This window comes from Drosophila sulfurigaster, chromosome 3 (genome assembly GCF_023558435.1).
Source record: "Drosophila sulfurigaster albostrigata strain 15112-1811.04 chromosome 3, ASM2355843v2, whole genome shotgun sequence".
In the NCBI taxonomy this organism is placed as follows: Eukaryota; Metazoa; Arthropoda; class Insecta; order Diptera; family Drosophilidae; genus Drosophila; species Drosophila sulfurigaster.
In genome coordinates, this window is record NC_084883.1 from 31285258 (window position 1) to 31295350 (window position 10093).

Genomic DNA, 10093 nt, shown 5'->3' on the forward strand with positions numbered 1-10093 from the left:
TTACATATAAATCTTTATTATAAATAACAAAAAAAGACGTACATTTAATTTAATGGAACTTGCTGAATGTTCAGCTGCAAAGTTGCTTCAAATTTTATTTTTTTGGGTAGGCCAAAAAAGTATGCAACATTATTTTGTGAGATGTGTCTTGTTTAGCTTTATGGATTCCATACCTAAAAAGTAATGTAAATTACTAGTTCAAATCAAATTCATTATTAAAAACAAAACTAAATTTGTGATTTATTTAACAGCAGCTTCTAAATTATTTGTTTTGCGACACGGAGAAGAAATTTATCCGCTTTAGGTTTGATATTTCACCTATTGTCAAAATTGTTTAAAAATATAGTTGACATGCACAGCTTTATTAAATACAAAAAAAACAAAACAATAAATTTAATAATTAATTAATTTAATAGAACTTGTCGATTATCCAGAGGCGCCAGAGCTCGTGAGTTTCCAGCAATGCGACAACCATCGCGATTACAGAGCTTGCCAAATTGCGCCACTTGCTGGGCGCTTATATTAAAGTTGGACGCACAGATTAGCCACTGGGTGGGCAGGGTGGTGGTGCCATTGTGATAGGTGCCACTGTAGCTGTAGTAGCCATTCTCGAATGGCCAAAACAGCGAACAGAGATCAAATGGCGGCACCTCGATAACCGAACCCGCGTTGATAAGCGCTTCCAGATTCTCGGTAATCTGCTGCATAGATTCATTCTTGCACTGGGTGATGACAAACAAATACGAGATCGTCACATATTCAAATGGCGGCGTGGCAGCATTTTTGGCATGCAGCACTTGCAACTCGAGTGCAAAGCGACGCGAGTTAATCGTATGCTCCGAGCCGCCCCATTTGAATGAGGCCTCCACAAAATAATAATTGTCATGCAACAGAGAACCGCGAAGATGTGGTTTGCACTGTGGAGCGCACGAGATGCGCATCAGCACGGTGCTGCCATTGTTTAGCAGCATAATGGCCGGTGGCATTGCATCGTAATTGTGCCACATCAGCGGTGTCCTGCGACCCACCGACAAGACCAGACGGCGATCGATGTTGATGGGCGATGGGAGAAATTCATTCACACTGCGCGGATAGAAGTCCATTAACAATATGCTGGCGGATTTGAGGTTCAGCATGAGTGCCAGGGACATGAAAAGGCTAAGCAGAAGCATTATGCAATTCGATTCGTAGGCATAATCCATAAGCAGGATCATCGGTGACATGAGCGCATTCCAAATGAGAGACAACAAATGGCAAAACATGATGTTCACAACTAAGGGAAGAGAAGGAGCATATGTTTATTAATTCTTCACAATTCGGCTAATTCAAAGTAGATTGAACGCTGATTGAAACCCATCAAAAGCGCAACCTTTGACGGAATTAGCTAACTGCTATTCAAACAAGCATTCAGTGTAAGCTGTTTGGCTGCGAGAACTCGGCTTTTGTGGGTCAAAGCTGTCAACTGCAATCGAGTGAAAGGATTACATCGGGCCAATGCAATGTGCTGGTCAATGAAGGCAAACACAACAACAACAAAATGGTACAACAAGGCAGCCAGGCAAGCAGGCAGGCGATTGAGCACCGTTATTGACGTGCCATGTTTGTGGCTCCGAAGTGAGCCATTTAGTTAGGACCATGAATTTCGAGACTTGTGCTGGCCGTAACTAAAACCAAATACTCTAGCACCGCATTCGATGTGCGTTCTGGGCATTTTATGAAAGGACAACAAAGCATAAAACTGGCTGAAAACTTAAATAAATACCTAACACACAACAGGCAAATGACACCACAAGCAACAGCAAAAGCAAATACAGAGTGTCCTGCTGCATCCTTGCTGACAAACTTTGCGACGCGTGCTTCATAAAATAGTCATATTGCATGAAACTCCCCCATGAACCTTCGACTCAACTCTCGAATCCCGCCTATGTAGTACCTGCTTATTATATGGCCTATTCGTTTTTGGCCAAAGCCGTGGGGCCAAAGCTAAAATGTAAATATTTTCCCATGTAATTATACGTGACTCGTGTGAGTGTGTGTGTGTGTGTGTGTGTTTGAGTCTAAAATGTATTACACGAAGCCCATTAAAAGTTGTGAAACCAAAAACTGAAATTGCATTGGGGACTTTACAAGCGAGTCTATAAAATAATCAGATTGCCAAGTGCTTTATAAATTCCATATGAAAGTCCAGCGAAAGAAGCTGAATTATGTGGAAAAACAGGTGAGAGAAGAGAAAGTGTGCTCGACAGTGAATTATCCTGCATATGCTGTGAGATAAGCTGAAAAGATTTCAAAGGGGAATAAGCATACTTACATTATTCTTTTGTCTTTATTTTATAAACTGCAAAGATATCATATTTGGATATATACAATTTGCATAAACTATCTTTTAAAGATAAGAAATGTACAATTAAATTAAGAAGTCAAAAACAGTTTGAATTGGAGTTTTTGTTTGCTGCAAACTTCTTTGAATATACAATTTTAAATCTAAGGACGCTGAATATATTGATTACTAGCAACTATTAAGACGTTCACCTTCAAATTAGGTCCAATTTGATATGTCATTAAATTTAAGTGCCATTATTACAAAATTAATATTCCGAAAGCTATTGTATATTTGGCATATTGATACACTCTTATATTCAAACCATAGAGTACTTTATATACCAGATTGTTAACCAAGGAAACCAAGACAGCATACACAGGGTATACTAATACTTAAGCGCAAGCCGATTAAGTTCAAATCTGAAAAGTACTAGGAATATTGTTGCTGATGGAAATTATAATAAATGTATGTATCGTATTTGTACAAAATTAAGCCTAAACTTATGCTTTGAATTGGGTCAAAAAAGCTGTGCAATGCACTAATAAGATTATCACCTTAATCAATAAACATACATTAAATATTAAAGCAGGTGAAGGCTAAACAACTCTCTGTCAGAAACTGCAATTCATGTTACGAAATATAATAACTTGCATCATTAATTTCCAAATTATCGAATTCCAAGCTCAACTGCAATGCATTGCAAATTACTAAATTAATTTGAGCTGCAATATTCACACATGCTTATTTAATGGTTTGTGAAACTTTTGTTTCACATCAAATAATCGAATCCTTTGGCTGGACTTAGCCTAGAGCCGAAAGGCGCCTTTGCTAACTGTTTGTTGCGGTTAATGAGAATTCCACACGAGCTGCATAAAGTACGCAAAAAGTGGAAAGCGGAAAGTAGAAAGTAGAAAGTGTTGTAGAAGCCGCAACCGTCTCATGCAATTGACAGGAGCTGGCTACGAAGTTCGAACAGGTGGTTTTGGCTGGCGGGCCCAACATCAATATTACTGTGCAGCACAGTAATTAAATTGAAACCACATCGTGTAATACACACACACACTCGCACACATAAAATGAAGTAAAAAATCACACAAAGAGCCAGATGAGGAGGAGGAGGAGCGTGGAGAAGCAACGCGGGGGCGTTGGACGGAAAATGATTACCTGCCAGTGTAAGTTTATTTATGGCTGGCAAAGCAAGTCATAAACAGCAGCACACGCAGACTTTGGACTGTAGCAAAGAGGAGAGCGGGGAGAGCGGGGGGAGGGCAATGGGATGTTGCAGTCGCTTATTTTTGGCTGCGTGCCTCTAGGGTTAGCATCAAGTTTCCTGCTTTTGCTTCCAACGAAAATCCCCTTTTTGCCTGGCCTGTTTGCCTAGCGATAACTTTTCACTTGCAAAGCACAAATATTACAGAGTGTGTATCTCCCTCTTCCCCTTGTTCCCTTCCTTTCTTTCTCTCTTTGGTTGCATGAAATGTTGACACGGGCACAACTTAATATTGAATTTATTATATTTGTTGGCCAAGCTCTTGTATATTATTTTGCATTTGCAACAAGCAAATTATTTCTGCCAAAATGCTCTGCAAAATGTCTGGCTTTTATCGTAACCGACAACCAACAAGCCAACAACCAACTTGGCCAACTTAACAGCTGCATTTTACAACTTCTCGGTACGCAAAACTTTTGCGTACATGAACTGAAATAATTTGGCGCACTTACCTTTGACCTTATTCTGCAGCGGCAACAATTATTTGTAAACAAAATTTGTAAAAGATTTTTAACAAGATTAATAACAAGACTGGTCAATACACGATACACGATCCACTTTGAGTTGATTCCTAAATAATTTCTACACTCTGACGAAACTTTGTTAATTCTGATACGCATGGAATTTTGAAAACATTTACAAAGCTGCCCAATCACAGATGAATTTGTACTCATAACTTAATAGAAAGTTGATGAAAGCAGCAGAAGTACTCTTCTATACTTTGTTTATCATAAATTATAAGTTTAAGCTAGTTGGTAATGTGAAATGTTGAAAAAGGCATCTCCCACTCACAAAGTATATAAATTCTTGATTTTTGTTAATAGCCGAGACGATATAGCCATCTCTATCAGTCTGTCCGGTCTTAATTTCCTTGATTGACAATCTGGTATATTTCGTATTTCTTGGTACATTTTGCATACAAAAGTATAGCGAAATACCAAATATAGTTTTTGCTGTATTTGAGTTTATATTCAGTATATTAATGTAACGCCGCATTGTTTTGTTTTAACTTTTACCAAATACAACTGTCGGTATATTTCAGTATATATTCGGTATATAAATTTGGTAATTACTGTTTTGTTTTACAGAAAATAGGTATCTCAAAGTCGATCAAACTTGCTTCTGTTTTATAATTGTAAATTGAGTTGACGCAGCTTTGATATTTTTGAACCCTGGCAGCTCTCAAGATATCTTAGCACGTCAATTGCTTTTCTTCTTGTTGTATTTATTATTTGATAACATCGTTCTGCCAAATGACAACTGTCTTTCTTTCTGTGCGCTGTCAACATTTATTTTCAATTTCAGAAATAATTGCTAAGAATACCATTTTATTAATTACGTTTTGCGCTTTTGGCGTTTTAGCAACGAAAACATATTTATTTCTTCATATTTAGCAGCATGCCAAGCCATAAGCATCGTTATCCTTTGGCCAGAACCAGAACCAGGACTCATCCAAAGCGGATGAGGTTGGCCTGTCAAGCTTGTTTTTCATTTCGAATTTTAATCAAATTATACGGGGGTGGCCAAGTTGTAAATGCCATGACGATAATATCAAGAGTTATATTGTGCTTGTGGATGCAAGTTACAAATACGAGTCGGGAGTTGAAAGTTACAAGTTGCAAGTAGCTGTCGAGTGGCCTGCACTTGACAGCCGTCACTGAAATGGCTGAAACGTCTACAAATTGCTTGTTTGCTTGGAATTATGCAAAATTCCACTAGAGATTTTTCGAAAACTGGCGACGAAAGCGGCCATAGAAAATGAGTTAAATTTTGGTCCATTCTGAGACATTCAGAGACGTCCAAGGACTCGCATTTGTCCTAGTCCGAGTCCGGCTTCGACTTCTGTTGCTGCATCTAATCCTCTGGCTCACGTTGCTAGCATTTCAAATTCCTACTCACTCCGCATCCTCATCATCTTTGTCAACGTCATCATCATCATTTGCTATTTGCTTTGAGGAAATTGAAAAGAAATTATTATAACTTGTATTTACCGAGTCTGTCTGAGGGCCGGATGACCGGCTGACTGGCTGACTGGCTGCCTGGCTGACTGCCCTCAGGCACAGTTGATGCTAAACTTTTTCAGTTTTGTCCAAGAAGTCACTCTAGTTGCAGTTACTTTCCATCTTCCCAAACTCAGTTCGTCCAAGACATGACCAAGTGCAGAAATGTATGCAGGCTACGTGCGGAAATGTTGAAATTTATTCCTAAAAATGTATAACTTGAGCTTGAGGTCGCGTTGTCCACAGTTCTTATTTTATTTTATTTTATTCTAAAGGGGTGCCCCGAGTTTGCTGTTATTAAAAAACCTTTTGCAGAGTATGCGTTGTCGTCGTCGCATGTTGCCTTTTTATTTTGCTCACCAAAAACTTTCGAAATTAAAAGGATTAATCCAGCTACTTTATATACAAAAATAGTCAGGTAAATTTTGTGTTTACTTCGCAAAGTTTTTGATTGAAACTTTTGATGAATTACACGTTGCCAAATGGCAAACTGTCAACGCCAGCCACACACACACACTAACACACACAATCACATACACCCACAAAACATATTACCACATTCAGCTGTCTTACTGACAGAAATCAAACGAAGACACTTGCTGGAGGCTTAGACTGATGATAAGACTGTTACAATTGAGTTAAGGTATACCCTATAAAATTGTACTATAAACCTAAAACATATTTAAAAACAATAGATGGGTGTATAATATAAAATTATCTCTTTTTCTTATAACATTATTTTTTTGTCTATTTTTTTTTTTTTTTGGTGAATGAAGTCAAAAATGATTTGACGAATAACAATTGAGTGGAGATGGTATGCTGCTTAAAATTATAGAAATATCTTAAAATATATCTGATAACTGAAGGTATTAGCAGTAGTCGAAAGTTTTTTTTTCTGAATTTAGTGAAAAATTTTTAAGCGAAGTAAAAGGTTTATTGAATATAATATGATCTCTCAGCTGTCATTTTTCTGATTAATTTAGTCGGATATTTTTGAGTGAAGTAGAAACTTCTTAAGAATAATAATTTGTAATGACTAGAAAAATTAGATACGTTTTTAAAAATTTCAGCTTAAGAAGTATTTCAGTTACAAGATAATTAATATCTATATATATCTATATATATTATTGATATTATCATTTGTTGATAGTGTTAATCTTTATTTTCTATGTAAATTTATGAACCTTGATACTTAATAAGATTTGTTTACCTAAAACAAAAAAGTGTTTCCATTATAAGACAATTTATATCTTTGTTCTCGCATTTTCGAATATATAATTTGTTGATTATGTTCTTCGTTATATTTTAAACTGACTTTATAACATAATTGTTGTCAGTTTTAATTGGATTTAAACTATAAACCCAGTTTTATCCAAATAATTCACAGTCATAATCGCTAACTACTGAATTCTATTTAATTATAGACCATCTGATATCCATATTCTTTCAAGCCGCAAATCTGTTGTTGAATGAACATACCCTTTACCCCATATATGAATAAGTGTAGGGTAAGCACATAAGAAAAGTGTTGCTTCCTATGTTGGACGAAAGTCAAAGTTAATGCTGTCAGCTGCAGCTTATGACTGACAATTGGCCTGCTCCCAGCACCAGGAGATGGACGTCTCGTGGGCGAGGGCGAGGGAGAGGGCGAGACAGAGACAGAGTTCGAGATTGCTAACTGCATTTGCATCCCCAAAATGCAATCTAATACAATCTCTAATAATGCTTGAGCATAACTCTGGCAATGCTTTGCTTTGTGCTTAACTTTTGCACGTTGACTTCGGTTCGTTTTCGTTTTTTCTAGCTTTTTGCTTGAGCTTGTACCTTTTGTCAGAAGTTCAAATTGAAAAGGAAAACTTGGCTATTTTGGCCAAGGACTATCAAGGCATGGAGCAGGAGAGGGAAAGTGCGCGCTAGACAGGAGAGAGTGCTCCTAGTTTTAGTCCTAGTCCGAGTCGTCGTTGAAAGTGCATTTGTATACAATACATTTGAGCTGTCTAAAACTTTCTCTACACATGCGAATGTGTGTGTGTGTGTGTGTGCGTAATATCAAGCTGTCAACACTTCGCTTTGACTTCTGCTTCAGCTCTTGTTATTATACTTGGCTATTACTGTTGTTGTTGTTATTCTTGTTTATCTGAGCGCAAAAGTTTTGTGAAGAAGTTGCTCCAAGTTTTTCAGTGCATCGCAAGTCGAGCACAAAAACTATTAAAAGTGTATCGACTCATTTGTGCCAGAGATATTTTTTGGCAAGCTTATCAAATTACAGCAAAAAGATGATGGTAAGAAAAAAGTTGCACAAAAAAGCAAAGCAAACGACCATTCCAAATGGTATTCGACTTTAATATTCAATTTGTGCACTGTGCAGTGATTGTGGAGATAACTTGGGCATGATCAACTTGGGCATAGTTATGTTAAACTTAGAATATCATGAAAATTGGGAATGAGTTATAAGAGTATACAAATTTATTTTATGTATTATTTGTTAAATATTTAAAATGACATTGTCTTTCCTTTAGAACATTATTATTGTTATTATTTTATTGAAGTTAAGAATACAATTCTTTTTTGACTAAGCCCTTCAGTCCTTTGCATGTCTGAATTATTTCTATACTATGAAATATGTTAGAAGAATAATCAAAATGTTATATCAACAAGCAAATAATGTTGATGTTCAGTTTCTAATAAATTCGTACTTTAATTTTTCTACTAATTATTTAAATTTATTCGTCTTTAATTCTTTTTTAGATATTTGATACTAATTTATTCTTTAGATATTTTCTACCAATGCTCTTAACATATTCTACAGGGGTGCTCTTTATATATTTTCTACTAATTCTTAAAATATTGTATAGTAATTTATTAATTATTATTTTGTAATAATTTATTCATTTATTTTTTATTAACTTTTTCTCTTTAATTGTCTAATAAATAATGTAAGCTCTGTTTACAAATTGTATTTATTATTTGTTTTCTTTAATTTATAGTTTACTTGAAGCATTTCTATAAATTCTCTCAATGATCATAGAGACTTCAATTGATAATATGGCATACTTATACTGTTTACAAGGTATCAGCTAGTCGAGTCTGCTTGCCTGCTTTACTCAGATATTTTTTCCATCATTCGTTTGCTCTGCTCCCTTTCTAATAACTTTAGTTTGCTCTGCCATCAGTTGGCGCAAAGTGAAAGGCAAATCAATGGCGAGTAGCTGCAGTAAAATAACAAAAAACGTAGAAAAAAGAAATGGAGCCAAAGCTCTGCACAGAATGAAGATGAAGCATTTTGCATACTAACCAACTGACCGTTATGCTAGGACACGGACCCAGACGCGGACATAGTGACTAGAATTGAGCTCAGCTGATGGAGGGACATTTGCAGCAAAATGGCAAGCGGCAAGCGGCAAGCAGTAAGCGGCAAGTGGCAAGTACGCCTGCAATGTGAATGCACGCAAAGTGTCCATGCTACGTGACTGACATTAAGTATTGGCATTGCCCTTGTGGTTGTTGTTGTTGTTGTTGCTATTGTTGTTGTTGTTATAGTCACTTCCACGTTTATTACTCGTGAAAAAAAGATGCAAATGTGCTGGTCGCAAAGTTTCATGGCATGCAGCAGCAGCAGCTCATGAGCATCGAGCGGCCTTAGCCCAGGCCAAAGCAGCAAAGTGTCCTTGTCTAATGGTAATGGGTCTTAATACACCTTTGAAGCCTGCGCTACAGTTTCAGTCATTTTTTTTAAGTGGATTTTCCTCTAGGGGCCAACTCAAAATTATATGTCAATCGACACACACAGAAGATTCGCCTGCTGCCTTCGTCCTTTGCAGCTCTTCGTCCTTTGTGCAGTTAAAAGGACGTGCTAATCAATATGCTGAACTCTTTGCAAACTTTGTTATCTTTCAAAATTAGTTCAGTTGAAGATGTGAGCAATGAATGAAAATTTACTCAAGTTAATAAGACAACTCTGCATATTAAGCTGTGACTTGGTATACAGACAGTTTTTAATAAAATACCATTTTAATTTGGAAAATAAAATACACAAGAAAGAAAGTAAGAATTTTAATTTAATGTAGCTCCAAGTTGAAAACTATTTTATTTGTTATATTAAATTAAATTTATTCTTGCTAATCAAACTTTGCTATTTTTCAGTTAAAGATGTTGGAAATAAATCAAAATTTACTGAAACTCTTAATATTAAGCTGTCATAAGATGGGCGCAATAAAATCATTTTAATATAAATTATTTATTTATAATTATAAATTATAAACAAACATTTCTGAACAGTTTAGTATAATAGATTTGTGAGTTAAAAACAAATGCATTTAGTAAATCTGTCACTGTTTTTAATAAAATATTAATTTAATCAAGAAAATAAATTAAAAAAAGGATTCAAGCGAACTTTAATGTAATAGAGACTTTATTAAGAAACTTATTTTTTGGTATATTACATTAAATTTTTATGTTTTATTGTTGTTAATTAATATATTGAACTCTTTCAAAACTTTG

At 35.8% G+C, this 10093-nt stretch overlaps 1 protein-coding gene across 1 annotated transcript; it reads right to left on the reverse strand.

Annotated features, from left to right (window-relative positions):
* Positions 1-343: 343 nt before the first annotated feature.
* On the reverse strand, positions 344-4247 carry LOC133841471 (carbonic anhydrase 1). The gene is made up of 2 exons (XM_062273988.1): positions 4046-4247; positions 344-1273 (listed from the first exon to the last, which is right to left on the reverse strand). Exon 2 carries the CDS (start codon positions 1260-1262, stop codon positions 405-407), a length of 858 nt encoding a protein of 285 aa, XP_062129972.1. The 5' UTR covers positions 1263-1273; positions 4046-4247; the 3' UTR covers positions 344-404.
* Between the last annotated feature and the right edge of the window lie 5846 nt (positions 4248-10093).

Excerpts from the sequence above, each read along its gene's own strand:
- LOC133841471 (XM_062273988.1), bottom strand. The coding sequence starts at position 1,262 with ATGTTTTGCCATTTGTTGTCTCTCATTTGGAATGCGCTCATGTCACCG.